Raw genomic sequence first — 19846 nt, forward strand, 5'->3', positions numbered from 1 at the left:
TAGGGGTTTTAGTTCATAACTAAAAAGGAAAACATCTCAGAAGAATAATGAATACAAAACATAAAGAAAAACCTAAAACTCCTGAAGGGAAATTGAGGGGAGATCTTCAGTCTTGATGATGAATCCGGCTTCTAAGATAGATCAATCGGCTTCCCTTGAGTAGTTCCCTACTTCCTTCTCTGTGGCCCCCTTTTCCTCCTCCTCTAGGGTGTATTTATAGGCTTTAGAATGCCTAAGAACCCTCAAAATTGTCCTTTTCTAAATTGGACTCAATTTGGGAGCAGCAGGGACACGCCCGTGTGCGATTACTTCAGGTCGTGGTCAAGCCTGTTAAATAGGCACGGGCGTGTGGTCTACCCGTGTGCGTCGTGCTTCGATTCTGCCAAATTGACACGATCGTGTGGTCTACCCGTGTGAGGAGGTCCAGCATGTTGATTTCGTATGTTGGCCTATTTTCTCTGTTTTTTGGCCTGTTTCTCGTTCTTTTCACTCTTCTATACTCACCTAAGTATAAAATATGAAATTAAAGGATTAGGAGCATCGAATTCACCAATTCTTAGGAGAAACCGTCCATAAATGCGTTAAGCATGGGGTAAAAATATGTATAAATTATGGTTTATCACTAGAAGGATTAAATAGCTATGGAATTCAAAACTTGAGATCCTTATATGATAATTAGACCATTAAAGAAAAGTATGTAGATATTTTGGTAACTCATCCATGGAAATTTAGAAAAAGGGCAAGGAATAAATTGGAAATTGAAATAATTTAATTAATTAAAAAGATGATAAAAGAAAATATCATCATATTTACTCATCTTCTTCCTCCAAAATACATGGAAACCCTATGAGAGAGAGAAGAAATTTTCAAGGCTTAATTGGTTAAGTTTCCTTGTCCCGTTTTTAGTAATTTTGATATTTTTGAAACCAGGATAACTTTATCTATCTATTTGGGGGATCAATTTGAAGAGTTATCAAAGTATGGAAATTAGGTCATGGATGTATATGCTGAAAATTTGAAATTTATGGTAGAAAATGAAAGGTTATTGATAGATAAACAACTTTTACAAAGTGATTTTTGATGAAAACATGATTTAGGGACTAAAATGTAAAGTTGTGAAAATTGATGAAAAATTCTAAAATTTATAGAAAATATGTGCTATAAATTTTATGTTAAAATTTCGGTTAGGCTTGGAATAGGGAGTAAATTGCATGAATTTCATTTTACGAGCCTAGGGACGAAATTAGAATTTATGGAAAAGTTAGGGGCAAAATGGTAATTTTTCCTAAGACGTAAATTGAGTCCAAATGAAAATAAAATATGTGAAATTGATGATTAAAGTTATTTATATAGATCCAGACAACAGAAATTTGAGGTTAGATCGAGGAAAAGAAAAGGTTTCGGATTAGTAGGTTTTATACGCGAACCAGTGTCGAGGTAAGTTCGTGTAACTTAATCGAGCATGTAACTATGTTAACTTGAATGTTATGATTGTATGCAATATGATTTGTGTGTATGTGAATATTATAATGTGTGAAATGATTACATGTTCGAAAATGTTGTAAAAAGGGTAAAGTCTTGTTAAATATTGAATTCCGATGAATATATATGCCTTCCCGAAATAAATGAGGTCCTACATTTGCTGCTTACAGGATTTTTCTTGGACGAGTAATCCTAATGACCTCGTTATAAAAAGGATTTAGTCCAGACGGGTAATCCTGACATAATTCCTCTCGAGCATATGCTACAATTAGGATTTAGCCTGGACTAGTAATCCTGTAATACGATATGTGGCTTGAGAGTGTGCTCTTTGATTAAATGCCCTAAAGGGTACTCTTGAATAAGAATTGACGGGTTATTGAATTGTACACCTTGAGTGTACTACTTGAGCATCCATCGGAATTTCAATGATTCAACGAACAAAACTCTTGGCATGATAAGAGAATTATGAGATGAAATGATAATGTCTTGAAAGAATATTGCATGATGAGCTCATCTATGTTTACTTGATGTATATGAAAATTTTGTGACTAACATGTTTGATTGAGTGCATGTGTTTAGGAAATTTTGCCAAGTTGATGGAAAACATGATATTGTATGCTTAGATTTAATAAACGGGATTGGTAAGTTTAATTTCCATTATACGAACTTACTGAGCATGTCATGCTTACTCTGTTTTATTTTTCCCTATTTTATAGTGCTTGGAAGCTCGCGAAGGTTGGAGATCATTGGAGCATCATCACAGTATCCACTAGCTTATTTTGGGTATATATAGTAAAATTATTTTGGTATAATGGCATGTATAGGCTAACTTGGCCATAGATGGCTTAAGTATGTGGTTTGTAATCTAGCCATTGGAATGGCTAGTAATGGTTGTTTTTTATATACTTGTAATGTCATACTATGGTAGTTATATACATGTTAAAAAGTTGTTTAAATTATGCCTATCATATGGAATATACCAAGGTATGATTATAAACATGTATGCATGTAATGATATGCCATGTTGAATGATAGAGTTTACTTAATTTGAATGTTTGAAATGGTTGGCATTTGGATGTGAGTTTAAGTGCAAATCATTGGTGTGATTTTAGGTGAGAAATGAAGCTAGAAACAGCTTTATTTTGTCCACACAGGCGTGTCTCTAGACCGTGTGTGACACACGGCCTGGTACATTGGCATATGGTTAGGCCGTGTGTCCTCTGCACCTTAAATTTGAGAAACAGAATGCTCGGAATTGAGCACACGGGCAGAGACACAAACGTGTGTCTTAGCCGTGTGTGCTACACGGCCTAGAACACAGGCATATGTCATGGCCGTGTGAAATCTACACCTAATTTCAAAAGAATTAAATTAACTACACGGCCTAGCACACAGGCGTGTGGAATGGCCGTGTGCACAAGTCAAAGAGTTACACGGAGTCGAACACGACCTGTAGCATAGGCGTGTCCCAAGGTCACATGGGTGTGTTCCTTGGACCACACGGGTGTGTGAGCCCTGTAACTTAGAAAATTTATGAAATATTGCGAAAAATTCTTAGAGTTTTCGATTAAATCCCGACTTGATTGTAATGCTTATATTGGGCCTCAAGGGTCCATCTAAGGGACGTTTTGAATAATCTCAGAAAATGAACAGTGATTGACATGATTTATCTATAAATGTTCTGAAAGTTCCGGTAATGCTTCGTAACTCTGTTCCGGCGATAGATACAAGTTAGGGGTGTTACACTTAGCTGCTGCAAATGACTAGTGACCAAATTGTTATGTAACACCCCTTACCCGTATCCGTTGCCGGAACAGGGTACGAGGTATTAACAAATTATAGTATATACTATTAAATAGAACCCAAACAAAAATATGGCGTGCAATTTGATCATGAATCATTATAACATATGCCATTAACAATACAAACCAATTTCAAAGGCTTCGTACAAAATGATTAGTTTGATACTATAATTAGTATTTTAAACCTAGACAATTATGACACGTAACAAAATAACTAAGTCTGCTATACATGCCATATTTCAAAATGTTGAGTTCAAATACCAAGAGTATTGATAGTGCGGGCGGATCTTCAACGATCTCTAACTCCTGTGCTAGCTGGATGACACTATAAGACAAAGGAAAGAAAGGAAAGTAAGCTTATAGCTTAGTAAGTAAGTATATAAATAACAAATAAGGAATCTAATATGTTTACAACATAACTCAATTATATCATATTTTTAATTTTACTATTTACTCCGATTTGATCAAGCTGTCCCTCCTGCATCATGATCACTAAATAAATCATAACTCGAGTTAAGAAACTCGAAATTCAAATCCATAAAATTTCCCTGAATCTAGACTCATAAATATTCTTACTAAATTTTTTATAGAATTTTTGGTTCAGCCAATTAGTACAGTTTATTAGTTTAAGTTTTCCCCTGTTACACAGCTCAACTGATCTGACCTCTATTCACTACGAATTGAATTTGTCTCAGTACACAACTCAAATAACCATGAAACCTATTTCATTTAAAACTAGACTCAATAAGGAATTTAGGAATATAAACTATATTTCTTATTGTGTTTTTTACAATTTTTAATGATTTTTCAAAGTTGGAATAGGGGATCACATAGTCATCCTGAGCAACTCACACACAATTGTAAATATCTCAAAATATAGAATTCCTTTGCTTGCTCCATTTCTTTTATATGAAAATAGACTCATTAACCTTTAATTTCAAATCTCATTAAACCTCTAATTAAATTCCTTCTTTTTTTGGTGATTTTTCAAAATCACGTCACTGCTACTGTCCAAAACAGTTTTAGTGCTAATTTCACTCTTTCACACATTCTTTGTACTAACCTCATGTTAACTTATATATATATCACAAATCATTTTCACCACATTTCACACATCGCGAGTATAGGCCCATGATTATAATGTCACCACAAAGCCATCCCGTTAAACAATTCGGATTAATCCTCAATACTTGATGGTTTCAGCACACAGCCCCACCATCATATTTCATTTAATTCGGCTCTCTTGTACACATGGTGAACACTTAGTACCACTCATGCGACCTAGCCAATTTGTCTCGTAGCTCTCTTGTCTACATGGTGTTCTTCACTTGGAATCACGCATGCGACCTAGCTACATTTATCTCTCTCGTAGCTCTCTTGTCTACATGGGATACATCCCGTATCACACATGTGACCTAGCTACTACATAGTATCTCGTAGGTTTCTTATACACATGATGTGCACTCAGCACCATACATGTGACCTAGCTACGCTCCCTCTATTTTATTCGATCTTTCCGAATGTTCAACCGGGATCTCTCTCTATTAATTATTTCTATTCTTCCAATAGTCGATTTATACTTCAACATCAGCTAGTATATATATATAATAGGCTGAAATATAAGAATGTAAATGAAATTAATGTATTATTTACATACAAACTTACCTTGGTGCAAAATATGGGAATTTTGCAATTTAGTCCAAAACTTTCTCCTTCCCCCGTTCGAGGTCGATTCCACGCCTTTCTTGATCTATAACAACATATTTAGCTCATTTAACACTCGAACTATTTATTTTAATCCAAAAATCACATTATACAAAAATTACATTTTTGCCCCTAACTTTTACAAAATTACAATTTTGACCCAAGGCTCAGAAATTTAATTTCAGCCCTTATTCTTATGTTTAATGACCTACTGATCATTTTTCTCTTCTATGGAAACATCAAATTCTCACTCTAACACATAGTTATGAACAATAGGTATTTTTATCGATTATGCCGTTTTGCTCGTTTTCGCTAAAAATCGCTTAGAAAATATCGTTCTCCTAACTTCAAACATTCATATTCTACCATCAAACAACAAAATACATGCCTATCATTCATGGATAAATTTTTAAACATAAACCCTAACTCGAAATAATGGTAGAAATAGGTAAACCGAGCTACGAGGATTTCAAAAATGTGAAGAACATTAAAAACGGGGCTTGAAATCACTTACTATGAAACTTGAAAGTTGAAGAAACCCTAGCTATGGAGGAGATCAAATTTCGGCAACAACTAGTGAAGATGGTGACCAATTTTGTGTTATTTTTCCCATTTTATTTCATTTAATATACAAATGACCAAAATGCCCTTACTACTAAACTTTCCAAAAATTCCCTCCATGTCCAACTTTTGTCCATAACTTAAGAATTGGTCAAATTTCTATTTAAGACCTCCTATTTAATATCCCAAAGCAATTTCATACTAAAAACTTCTAAAACATGAGTTTTACAATTTATTCGGTTTCATCTCTAATCTCAACTTAAGCGCTCAATGCATAGAATTTCATCAGGAAATTTTCACGAAATCATGAAATCATATCATAAACCCCAAAATAATTATAAAATAATTATTTCTATCTCAGATTTGTGGTCACGAAACCACTATTCTGATTAGGCCCTAATTCGGGTTATCATATGTTATCAATTGATAACATCTGTGACCTAATTATAAGAATTGAAACATTAGTGACCAAAACATAAACTTAAACAAAGATATGGGACAATTTTTGTAGTTTACCCCTATTTTAAATTCAAATTATAACATTTCCAACAAATTTACAAATTTACCTCTACTATTATTATCTCAAACAAAATTTATAGTCCTTAATCTTTTCATGCTTTCTAAACTTTCTCCACATTTCCTTCCTTAACTCTCGACTTTCTAGGGTTGAAATCAAGTTTAGATAGTTTAAAGGGTGGTAATTTCTATGATTTTACAAGAAATTAATTAGGATTCATTAAGATTTTTCGATTAGCTGAATTGTACATTACTAAGATTGTTCGATTGCACGAGGTGCCACAATCTATTATTTCTGATAGAGATATGAGATTTACGTCGCGTGTCTGGAAGAAACTGTACAAAGCTCTGGGAACACAGTTGAGTTTCAATACTACTTTTCATCCTCAAACTGACGGTCAGATCGAGAGAGTTATTTAGATTCTCGAAGACATGTTGAGATGTTGTATTTTAGAGTTTAAGGGCGGTTGGAAAAAATATTTACTGTTGATTGAGTTTGCGTATAACAACAGTTTTTAGACGAGTATAAAGATAGCACCATATGAAGCTTTATATGGTCACAAATGTCAAACTCTACTATACTGGACTGCATTAAGTGAGAAAAAGATTCACAGGGTTGAATTGATCAGAGAAACTGAAGAAAAAGTGAAAACAATTCGCGACAATATAAAAGTAGCTTCAAATCGATAGAAATCATACGCGGATTTGAAAAGTAAAGAAATTGAGTTTCAAGTTGGGGACCGAGTGTTTCTGAACGTATCACCGTGGAAAAAAGTTGACAAAGTATGTCAACTATGTTATGCGTTGGTAAAGGTATGTATGTAAAACTCATGAGTATGGAGTTTAGTATGAGATTAACTCTTGGTAAGAATGCTAATGACTAAGTTATGCCTAAGATACATGATGATATTTATGTTAACTTATGTTAAATAATCATATGATTAATGTATGATTAATGTTGCTTATTATGATTAATGTTGCTTATTATTTGCATGCAAACTTACTAAGCTTTAAAGCTTACTCCGTTTTTCTTTCCATTCCTTACAGTGTCACCAAGCTAACTCAGGGATCAAAGAATATCGAAGCTCGATTCACACTATCAAACGATTGTTTTAGGTATACTTGGTTTCAATATTTTGAGTATGGCATGTATAGGGACTTGGTCATTTTGTTATGTGTCATATTGGTTTAGCCAAATGTGTTGGCATTGTAATGGTTAATGATTTATTTGGTATATGGCCATTGGAAGTTGGCTAATATTAATCTTATTGGTCATTGGTATGTTTATGTGATAATGCTTATCATGAAGATGAAATTGGCTTAAATGGGAAAAGAAAGTATGTGATTTTTATGCATGATAGATGTTAGTATGTACAAATGATGATTTGATATCTTGTTTGTGGCTGATTTGGTTGTATGTATATGCTTGGATTGGTTTCGCTTGTTGTTGTGTAGGTTGGTGCAAGTAAGGGTGACAAAATGGCTTGGTAAATAACCTTATTTTTTTCCACACAAGCAGAGACATGGCCATGTGTGTAACACCCCGAACCCGAAACCGACACCGGAGTCGAACACGAGGTGTTAACTGACTTTAACCCCTTAAAAAATTTATTTTCCAGACACTGCCCAATCTGTGTACTAGTTGTTTTAAAAATCATATCTTGAGTTTCGTAACTCAAAAATCAGTTTCGTAATTTTTCCCAGAAACTAGACTCATGTGCCCATCTATGTAATTTTTTCTAGAATTTTTGGTCGGGCCAATTAGTACAGTTTATTAGTCAAAGTCTCCCATGTTGCAGGGGTCGACTACACTGACCTTTGCCCATTACGACTTGGATATCTCCCTGCACGGGGCTTCAATACTGATTCCGTTTGTTTCTATGAAAACTAGACTCAGAGAGAAATCTGTACATATATGGTACGACCCCTAATTATCTCTGGTTAATTTATAATGAATTTCCAAAGTCGGAGCAGGGAATCCAGAAACCGTTCTGGCCCTGTCCCACAAAAATCTGATTATCTCTTAATATACTGCCCATATGATCTTTTCGTTACTTCCTCATGAAAACAGACTCATCGAGCTTCGATTACATAATTTATTCATCAATTAATTCCACTCCTACTATTTTTAGTGATTTTTCAATCTCATGACACTGCTGCTGCCAGCATCTGTTACGAAAGTAACTAGGTCCATTTCATGCCTACCCTTGATCCAACTCAATCGAACATTCGTGCCATTTTCGCATGGCTTAAAGTTTACATGCCAAAGTTCAAACACAACGTAATAGCTTATACATGCCAAAATGTTCTTCTAAGCCAACTAAGAAGAAAGTACCAAAACTTGCTATCCGGTGTGATGACTTCGATGACGGCCTGACCCCGCAAAAATAGATGAGTCCAAGCAACCTATAATGGGTGACAAGGAAACACCGAGTGAGTTTATAACTCAGTAAGTCATAAGCAATGCACTACCATCCATCAATAACATTATCACAAGAGGAAACAAAATGGAACGAGACAATTTACTCCATCCATACCGAACCATACCATAGTTCCTCCAACCTATCGATTCAGTTTCATATCAATTCATGCATTCACATTCCATATACTCATCAATAGGACATTGAAGCATTTTCATAAATCAATTTATTTTCGTTACAATCAAACGACTAAACGGCCTATCACCCATCCTACGATAAATTTTATGTACATGACTTCAAGTATATTTGTCACATAGGTTCAAACTTACCGAGCTCAACACCAAGTATAAGCATAGCACCTATTAGCCATGTACTCAAGACACTTACCCGATCCGCTGTCCGCGATCGACTCAATAGTGTCGCACACATAGTGTCCATAATGATTCACGAATGTATATTGAGTCCGCACACTCAGTGCTATATAATCAACTCGCACACTTAGTGCTACGTAATCAAATCGCACACTTAGTGCTACATAGTCAAACTCGCACACTTAGTGCCGCATGGTCAATTCGCACACTTAGTGCATCATATTCATTTCGCACACTTAGTGCAACATAGTCAAATCGCACACTTAGTGCTGTACAATTTAATCCCGCGCACTTAGCGCCAATCTCATGGTCATAAATGGTTATACCCGCACGTTTAGTGCCGAGATCAACAACTCAGTACATCTTACCTCTTTTCTTTTCATTCAACAATTTCATCATCACATACGTACATGCATATATATATGTATATTTATTCATTCCATTCAGCATCAATACATAAACATTATGACCATTTGAAATAATACCAACTACATGCTTAATGACTTACCTTGTGTTGGGTAAGACGGTTCCAACTCGGCTACTCAGTGATCTTTTCTTTGCCTTTGCTTGATTCTCCTTCTTTAGCTCCTTGAGCTTAATCAATAATTCACTAGTTTAACCATCTTGTTAAACATTCATAATTCAATTACACATGCTTATGTATGTTTGTATATTCGGCAACCATCCTCACTAATTACTCATGTTGATGGCCGAATGGATGTATGTGTGTACAATGTCAACTATAACATCATGTAATTCCACATATGACTACATTTCTTAAGTTCCACATCTTAATGCCCATTATACATAATCAAATTTAACATCATATATATATTTACTCATGTGGCCGAATATACATACTCCCATATAATATCAAGTACTCACTTTAAGTATATTGCCGAATATACTTAATCATACACACACCTAACCAAAATAATTTCTAAAATCTTTATATCATTTATAATACATCTAATTATCCTTTTTCACATTATCAACCCAAATCACATACATTATTTACTATAACATCTTTACATTCGGCATTGGTGTCAACCATAGTAGCCGATTCTTCCTACTTTGTACCCATGCATCTATTAATCCTTAGTTGGTTCAAACACTTCACACACTAGGATTCATCAAATTTTTAACAAGAAATAAAATCTCTAATCCTCAAACTACCATGGCCGAACCTTCATGGAGTTGCTAAGACTCCTCATTTCTACTTCTCACACACTCTCACATCCAAACCCTTTTATTAAACACCCAAAGTCAACCATCTCCTTACCTCATCACCAAAGACATCAAAATACCAACCAAGAACGTAACATTCATGGCCGAATGTCATCTCCATCATTTAACAAAGTTTGAACCATGGCTAGGTAGATTTTGAACTTACAACTTAAAATATACATGAATCTCAAAGAATAACATTAAACATACCTCAATCTAGTTACATGCATGGCCAAACTTCCTCCTAATCCTCTTCCTTAGGATTTTCGGTCAAAAGAGGTTGAAAAAGGATGAACAAAACCTTTCTTTTCCTTCCTTTAGCTCACGGCAATGGGGTGTATGCATGAGACCATTATTATTTTTTTCTTTTCTTTTTTTTCATCACCCTTCCTTTCATTATTTAATTATCATGCTTATTATTTTATTTTCCTCACCATACATCACTAACACAACATGTTGGTGACATGTTTCCACCCATAGCATGGCCGGCCACTACATATTAGGGAGGGGGAATTTCACATGCAAGTCCCCTTTTTCTTTCACATGCACTAATAGGTCCTCATGCATTGACCTATCACATTTTAAAATTTTCTCATATAAGTCCTATTGACTAAATTCACATGCAAACGACTAAATCGAAGCTTGAAATTTTCACACATTCATGATTACATATTCTAGACAATAAACATCACATTCGAACCTTTCGGTGACTCGGTTTAGCGGTCCCGAAACCACTTCCCGACTAGGGTCAATTTTGGGCTGTCACAATGTGTCTCAGTCGTGTGACGGACACGGCCTAGTGACGTAGACGTGTGTCCAGGGCTTGTGAAGTCTACACCTATTTTATAGAAATTACGAAAATTAAATTCGCCACACGACCTAGCACACGGGCGTGTGACTTGGCCATGTGACTTCCTTTGGTGCATGACATCATAAATAGAGAGTTACACAGGTTAGGGACACAGGCGTGTGTTACCACATGGCCTACCCACACGGGCGTGTCCCAAGCCACATAGGCATTTGACCTTGTTTTGATGCAAAATTTTCTAAGTATTTTAAAAATCTAAAGTTCCCGATTTAGTCCCGAACCATTTTTAATGCATGTTTTGGGCCTCGTAGGCTCGTTTTAAGGACTATATGAATGTTTATGAAAAGTTTTAAATTTGAATAGAAATTCATGTCCCAATTTTGTATGTTTCTTTAAGTTTAAGTCCGGTAATGCCTCGTACCTTGTTCTGGTGTCGAATACAAGTAAGGGGTGTTATAAAAAGTGTGAATAAATTGAAATATGGGCTACTAGTAACATGTATTAAATTCGGCTAAGCATGGGTTTGTACTAAATTGCATGAGTTTGCAGTTTTATGTGATAAGGACTAAATTATGAAAATGTGAAATATTAGGGGCAAATGTGTAAATTTTTCAAATTGTAAATTATAGGCTAAATTGAATAGACCGAATGCTGAATATGCTAAATTTGATAATATATAGATCAAGATAAGCCGAGATTAAGATTAGATCGGGGAAAAGGAAAAGTGGACGAATAGTCAATAATTTCCATCCGAGCAACTCGAGGTAAGTTCGTATAATTAGAATCGAATTTTTATATACTTGTAAATTATTTGAAATGAAAGTATAATAGAGTATATAGTCTAAGTTCGAATGCCTAATTGATGAGAATTATTGAATACCGAGTCTCGTTTGAACCATAGAAAGTATAGGATACGAATGACATGTCACTAGTGTTACAGTTTTGGTCGAGATCCTGCATTTGTTGCGGACTCACCACATCTCGTATGAGCTTACCGATATATCAGCTCGTAAGAGCTCACTGTTTTCAGCTCGTTAGAACTTACCATTTTAGCTCAATAGGGCTTACTGTCCATCAGCTCAAGAAGAGCTTACTGATCATAGTTCGAAAGAGAGGAAATGATAATGGATGATTACATACACTTATATGACTAACTTGGTGATGAATGTTTTTGTTTAGGCATTTGGTAATTGAATTGAGTATACCCTATTTATTGTCTTGATTATGTATAAATGGTAAGATTAATTCTTAATTATATGGGCTTACTAAGCTATAAAGCTTACTCTATTTCTTTTCCGTGTTTTATAAAGTTCGATAGCTCGCTCGATTTGGATAAAGTTGGAGATACGCATCACACTATCCAGTTGCTTATTGGTGCCTTTGAACTCATAGATATATGTAAATATGGCATGTATAGGCTAGTTATAGAGATGATAGTTACGGTTACTTGAGCTAGTGATTTTGGTACATGTTATGGTATAAGATAAAGCCATATGATTTGGCTTAACTTGGTATATTGCTTTGCTTGCGTATTAGTATTCAATATGGTATGTTTTGGCAAATAGTAAATGGAATGGAAATATGCAAATGTTGTCTTGATATGTGATACGCATATGAATGGAAAATGCTTGATTATATTTTAGGTATTTGAATACCATGTTCGGTTGGTTATATTGTTTGAATATTAAATTTAGAAATGATTGTAATTGAATTGGTATAATATGTGTATGAAATGTTATGGATTAGCTACCTATTGAGTTATAAAATATTTCAAATTATGCTTGTGCAGGTATGTAAAAATAGGGTGGAAAATTGGCTTATTAAATTGCTTATTTTTGTCCACACGGGCAGGGACACGGGCGTGTGTCTCAATCATGTGTGACACACTGTTATGTTACACGGCCATGTGTCCCCTGGTTTTGAAATTAAAATCAAGTCAGTATGCTCCACACGACCTCACACACTGGCGTGTAACTTGGTCGTGTGGCATAAGTCAGCATACCCTACAGTTTTGACACGGCTTGGCACACGGGCATGTATGGCCATTTTTAGAGCAATAGGCTAGCCACACAAGCGTGTGTGTTGGCTGTGTGACCCAAATTAGAGAGTTACACGGGGTCGGACATAGGCTGGGGCACGGCCATGTGCTCCCATTTTGAATGTCCACATAGCCTGTGACACAAGGTGTCTGGTGGCCGTGTGAGATACATGGCTTAGCCACACGTGCATGTGTCCCCTATTTTGAGAAAAATTTTCAAAGTTTTGTGAAAATTTCTTGAGTTACCGGTGTAGTCCCAACTCAATCCCAAAGAATGTTTAGGGCCTTGTAGGCTCGTATAAAGGACAAATTGATTGACATTGAATGATGAATGTTTGTATTAAGAAAATGTTTGCTAAATGGATGTTTAATTGTTTTGTAAGTCCAGTAATGCTCCGTAACCTTATTCTGGCGTTGAATATGGGTGAGAGGTGTTGCATTTATTGGTATCAGAGCTATGATTTAGTCAATCCTAGGACTAATGTAGCTTGTGTGAGAGTCTAGCTATACATATATATAACTTGTGATAGTGTGATGAATCCTGACATTATAAACTATATTTTCGTATAGTAATGGATCCCGAACGAGCTGTAGCAGATGATGTTGAGAGTAATGCGCCAGCTCCTGCTCAAGGGACAACGCCTTCTGAATCTAGACCCATGTCGAGTAGTCATGAAGGTGAGGCTAAAGAAGCCTTCTTTCAAATGATGAACGAGTGGTTCACTCAATACATTGTACGAACTCGGCTGCTCAACAACTTCAACGCCCACCTATTCCCCAACTGATCCCTGTAGTTCTTCAAGATAGGATCTTTTGCGATTGAAGAAACCACCGCTGACAAGATACGAAAATACGGGGATGAGGAATTCAGAGCCACTGTTAACGATGACCTTGAGAGATATGAGTTTTGACTTGAGAACACGATTCGGGTATTTGATGAACTTTCTTGCACACCTGAAGAACATTTAAAATGTGTTGTACCACTATTGAGAGTCAGTGGTGGAATACCTTAATATCCGTAGTTACACAAGAAAGAGTTACTTGGGAATTCTATATATTATCAATTACCTAACCTTTTAAATCAAGAAAAATAACTCATCAAGTCCTACTTTCCAATTTAGTCCATCATCACGAAATAAAATTATACTTATCACTTCTAATAATTTTTTCTGGTGTCTAATTAACTCCACAAATATTTTTAATAAATATAATTTCTTTCTCTTAAAATTTTAAGATTCTCATCCCCTGAACATTTCCATTAATGACACCAAAAACGTTTAAGGCATTACTGTTTAGGCTTATAGAATTTGAAGCCATAGCAATTTAATAATTACTATTTGGCACAGGCCATGTATTCCTACCATTTACATGCTCAAAAAAAATCATTTGCCTATAAAACCTTCCTCAAATGCTAATTGCTACATGTAGGGATAAACATATGCTAAAAATCTCTGCCTCCTTCAACCATGTTGTGAACTCGTTGAATTTTCCTTTTAATTTTTCATTTAGTTGCGACCAAACGAACTAACAATTATAAGATAAAAGATAGACACAAATATTTGATTATGTAGTTTAAAGACTTCCTACGTTTATAGGGTCTTACCCAAAGAGTAATTCACTATAAATCAATGTGATTTAAGTTCAACTAACGCTCTAAGTTGCAACATCCATACTATAATCTAATCTAGACCAACCATTGATTTTAAATTAAAAAACACTTTTCAACCCAAACCATAATTTCAAATTAAAAAAATTGGTAAACAAGCCGCTTTTCAAACCGAACCTTGATTTTAAACTAGGATTTTAAACCAAGCCAAAAAGCTAGCTTTTGGCTTCTAGCTTTTGGAAAAGTGCTTTTAAATAAAATTACTTTTTTATCCCCTCATTAAATATTTTACTTTATAACATAATGTCTAAAATAAACAGTTTATATTCTCAAAAGCACTTATAGATAGCAATGGTAAACACTATCAAATTTTTCAAAGATATCTTTCAAAAGCACTTTTCAATCTTAATGGTAAATTGGCCCCAAGTCTTTTCCCCTAAAACCTTAATTGTAAATTGATAAACAAGAACAATTTACTTACAAAATATGCACTCAGAATAAGTTCCTCCAATAAACAAGTCAAGTGCTCTTGTACGCACACATTAAACCTAAACAAGCCATCCTATATATAAATGTAATGTGGCATGGTAAATAAATCAATAATTCTTCAAAAGTAGCCTTCAAATATATTTTGATGGGTAGAGATTTTGTCGACATTATACTTACTAAAAAATAAAAACTCTTACTTATAAAAATTTCGATCACACTAAAAATCTCGATGCAATTCTTTCTTGGCTTGATTCTTGCATGATATATCTTAGTAATGAGTTGTTAAAAATCCTCAAATCTAAACAATAAAAAGCTCAAATAGCTTTGTTCAAAATGTACTAAACAAAAACGATAAATTAAAATATATTACCGGATTTTCGTTGAGTTGCAACTGATGTTACATTTAACCCTTATAATTGACACTAACACTAAAACATACCATTTAGAATGGACTAGCATTGATAAGTACGTCCCATAAATTCCTCAGGATACATGCTTGGTTCCAACACAATGTGTCTTTATCTTAGGCAAACAAAGTTTGGACCAGCTAACTCTGGTTCCTTTTGCCTTTCATTCACATCCTTTCCATAACAGGCTAGAGCAAAGTCGATTAAGCTAGACTAAAAATTTGAGGCATGTTATTATTTGTAACAATAGAGAAAATTTGTTTTTAAATTCTAATGTCTTGTTAGTGTAATAATATAAGAAAAAAAATTATTTATTACTTATGTATTATAATAATTAGACATAAAATAAAGAATACTTCGTATAATCTTAAATTTGAAATTAAAAAGATAAGTAATAACTCTTGTAAAAATTAAAACTTCTTCAAAATAAACAAAAAAAATTTATTCTCTTTACTAAAAATAAATTATGAAAATGACTAAATATTATCAATTTGAATTAATTTATTACTTACTCATATATTAAAATATGAATAAAAAATAATATTCCTACTATAAGTAACATAATTCTTTCATCATATCATAGAAAAATAAAAAATAAAAAACACGTTAATTCGTTATTAATGCTGTTTCGAAATTAGGATTATAATATGATATCCTTATGAAGTACCCCTTCTAGATGCTAATCTAATTTTGTTGCTGCTCCATGTGTGTGGTAATAAAATTAATACGTGCTAATAAGCAAAGCATTGACCAAAAAGGGTTCATGACAGTGAGTCAATTTGACAAAGAAAAGCACAAAACTTTTTCCCATTTCTTTTTTTTCTTTTGGTACATACTTTTCCCCATTTCTAATATATGATAATATTGTCTATTGACCAAAAAGGGGATGGCGTTGTCATTGTGTTTTTCGCCATTGAAATGAAGCTTTTGTTTCCTCAACGAAATGGTAAACATATTGATGTGCAAAACTCATTTTCACTATCAAAAAAAAACTAGTCAACCACAAAAGCTAATTTTATTAGTGCTTTTGCGGTTTATTATAATTAACGGGTTGCAGATAAATTGATTACAATTTATGTTTCACAAAAAATATCTTCATTTAACTATTTTTTCAACCCACAATCTATAAATATTCTTCTTTCTTCAATTAAATATATATCATATACAAAATTTTGAAATTTAATTTCCTTACAATTTATAATAGAATTTTTTTTCAATTTATTATTCAAGAAATTATAAATTTTATATTTAAACATAATTTTAAATTAGGTGGAGCTTCAGCACAATTCAAGTCATTAATATGATTCGATTATAATAAGCTTGATAATTACAAATTAGTGGCGTAAGAAAAATGGTGAGCAATCTTTACCAAACAAATTTTTCTCCCCCTCTTCCTTCCTTTCCTTTCCCTGTTACAAGATCCCTACAACACAAAGCCTACTCATTTTAACTACTAATTTAAAATCTTCTCTTGTTTTATTTCATTGAGTTAAGTTGGATAGGATTCGTACAATTATTATTATAACAATTAAGAAAATATTATAAGTAGAAGTATATCTTATATATAAAAAAGAAAAATTGATCATAAAATGTATTTTATTCTTATGATTAATAATCAAACACTTGACCACATGATTAAAAAATAAGATAAACAACTACACCACTATAGTTAACAATTAAAAATACTAAACTTTGAATCCATATGAAAAAAAAACTTTAACTTCTTATTTACATGTTTTTATAGAAAATTTTAAATGGGTACCAGACTTGAATCCCTAAGTAATGGGTTATAATGGTGTTTTAAGTTGTATAAATTATTTTACATAAAATTTGACATTTGTTGTATGACTATTTTAATATTTAAGCACAATGGCTTTATAATCTGTGTTGTCGTTATCCTTAGGCCTCAGTTGCGCAGCTCTGTCAGCCCCACCCTCTCACTCTCTCTCTCCCTCTGGCTTTGGCCTCTATTTTTTTAAACACTCTTTCACTTTCACCAAGCCCTTCCTCAACCTCTCTCTCCTTTTGGATTTCTAACCTGCGCCTATAAATTATAAACACAACAACAGGGAATTTTATGCAAACACCACTGCTTCTTCTTCTTCTCTCTCTGTTCTTCCCTGTTTCTATCATTTTCTTTGCTTTTAACGTCTATATGATTGTACCATTACAATAGTGAACAACACAAGGATTAGGTGAAAATCCAACAAAAAAAAAAAAGAGGAGGAATCCTCCTTCAACACCAAGTTTATATTACTTTTCACCCAAGATTTGCTGTTTCTTTTGGTTTCTGTTTAATGGGTCTGCTAATTGTGTTGCTCCTAACGAGCGCCGCACTTCCATGGGCTTCATCAGATCCGAGCGACGAGGCGTGTTTGACTCACTTGAGCCAAACTTTGAAAGACCCATTGAAGAACCTGCAAAACTGGACCAAATCCACCTTCGCAAACCCTTGTAGCGGCTTCACTTCCTATCTGCCCGGTGCCACTTGTAACAATGGTCGAATCTACAAGCTTTCCCTCACCAACCTCTCCCTTCAAGGCTCCATCTCTCCTTTTCTTTCCAACTGTACCAATCTTCAATCGCTCGACTTATCTTCAAACTCCATCTCCGGTACCATCCCCCAAGATTTACAGTATTTAGTCAACCTGGCAGTGCTCAATCTCTCATCAAACCGTCTCGAAGGAGAGATCCCACCGCAGCTTACCTTGTGCGCTTATCTAAACGTCATTGATCTTCATGACAATTTACTTACCGGTCAGATTCCTCAAGAATTAGGCCTTCTAGCACGTTTGTCGGCATTTGATGTTTCTTACAACAAGCTTTCAGGGCCAATACCAGCTTCTTTAGGGAACAGGAGTGGGGCTTTGCCAAGGTTCAATGCTACTTCTTTTGAAGGAAATAAGGATCTTTATGGGTACCCTTTGGCACCTATGAAAACCAAAGGGTTGTCTGCTTTAGCCATTGTTGGAATCGGATTGGGAAGTGGACTTGCTAGCTTGGTACTAAGTTTTACTGGGGTTTGTATTTGGTTGAAGATTACAGAGGAAAAAATGGCTGCCGAAGAAGGCAAAGTTAGTCAATATATGCCTGATTATTGAAACCTTAATCTGGGTTTAACTTGTTATTCAACATCATTCAACTCAAATGCTTCCAAAAAAAAAAAAACTCGAAAAATTCCAGCCTTCCAGGTATGTCTTATTTAGGGAAGTTTTCTTTTTTTTTTCTTCCTATTTTTGTTTCCTTTTTGGAGAGCTTTCTGTGTTCCTTTTTTAGAATTTTTTTGGGTTTTTATTTCATTAGGATATTCTCTATAATTTTTACTTTCAACAATCATCCACCAATGTATAAAGCAATTCAAACATGATCCGTAATAGTGCAGTTATTTATTTAGTGTATACGCTTTCCAATTGTTGGTTTTTTTTTTTGTTGTTGCTTTAGTCTGCATAAATTGCAGAATCAGTGGGGATGATGAATGAAAGAACTGCGCCCTGGAATTTGGTCTGCTGGTGGCAATGGCTTAAACTAAATTATAGATAAAAGAAGAAGAAATGGTGGGGACTGTGATGTAAAAAATCCTTGCATTTATTAAAAAATGCACTTGAACTTAGCTGGGTTTCTTTTTCTCGTGTGAGGTGGTGGGAGACCAACATCTTCACATCATATGCCTATTTGTATTATCGTCTAATTTCTAAATGGAATGCTTTTAACTAACTCTGTACTTGAATTTTAGATTTGGGTAACTTCAATTAATAAAGTAGTGGCATTACTTTAATTAGACAACCCCATGTTTACTTCATCATTAACCTCTGTTTTAGTCTTTGTGATAAATGGAAATTTGGAATCTACTTTTCACCAGCATAAAGTTCATTTTACTTATTCTTGAATCAATTAAATGAGTGATCTGCATTATTATGGTGTGTGGGTTTTTGCTTAAGGGACTTGGATTTCCTTTTCCTTCAATCAATATTCTTTTGTCTTTGGGAAATTCATCAGTTGATTAATAAGTTAATTTTAGAGCAAAGGAAATCAATTAAAACATCTTATACTTTTGTCTTTCTCAATTTCGAAATTGAGTAAATTGGTTTCTCTTAATTTAATCACAATCAATTTCAAAAGTGAACAACTAAAGATAATTAATTATAATATTAATATTTTTTCATCAATTGTATTTGATTGGTATAATACTAAATTTAGCCTTTAAAGTTTACACATTCTGTCAATTTACTCTTAATTTAACAAATTTATCCCGCAATAATTATATAAATATGTAAATCTTGAAGTTGAATTTGTCGTCTTTTTTTTTTTTAAGAATTGAGGCCAAAATGACAAAATATGAAAACATTAAGAGTTAAATTTGTTATTATATTATACCAGTCAAAATAATATATAATTGATAGAAGATATTAACATTG

General features: G+C 34.0%; 1 protein-coding gene across 2 annotated transcripts; it reads left to right on the top strand.

Annotated features, from left to right (window-relative positions):
• The first annotated feature begins 17340 nt into the window (after nucleotides 1-17340).
• LOC107933913 (receptor-like protein 44) lies at nucleotides 17341-19289 on the top strand. 2 transcript variants are annotated; one of them, XM_016866216.2, is made up of 2 exons: nucleotides 17341-18622; nucleotides 18873-19289. In XM_016866216.2, the coding sequence occupies exon 1, from the start codon at nucleotides 17729-17731 to the stop codon at nucleotides 18530-18532; it is 804 nt and encodes a 267-aa protein (XP_016721705.1). In that variant the 5' UTR covers nucleotides 17341-17728; the 3' UTR covers nucleotides 18533-18622; nucleotides 18873-19289. The 2 variants fall into 2 exon arrangements, with proteins under 2 accessions (XP_016721705.1, XP_040940028.1); XM_041084094.1 differs by having other exon boundaries at nucleotides 18889-19289.
• Nucleotides 19290-19846: the final 557 nt, after the last annotated feature.

This window comes from Gossypium hirsutum, chromosome A12 (genome assembly GCF_007990345.1).
Source record: "Gossypium hirsutum isolate 1008001.06 chromosome A12, Gossypium_hirsutum_v2.1, whole genome shotgun sequence".
In the NCBI taxonomy this organism is placed as follows: domain Eukaryota; kingdom Viridiplantae; phylum Streptophyta; class Magnoliopsida; order Malvales; family Malvaceae; genus Gossypium; species Gossypium hirsutum.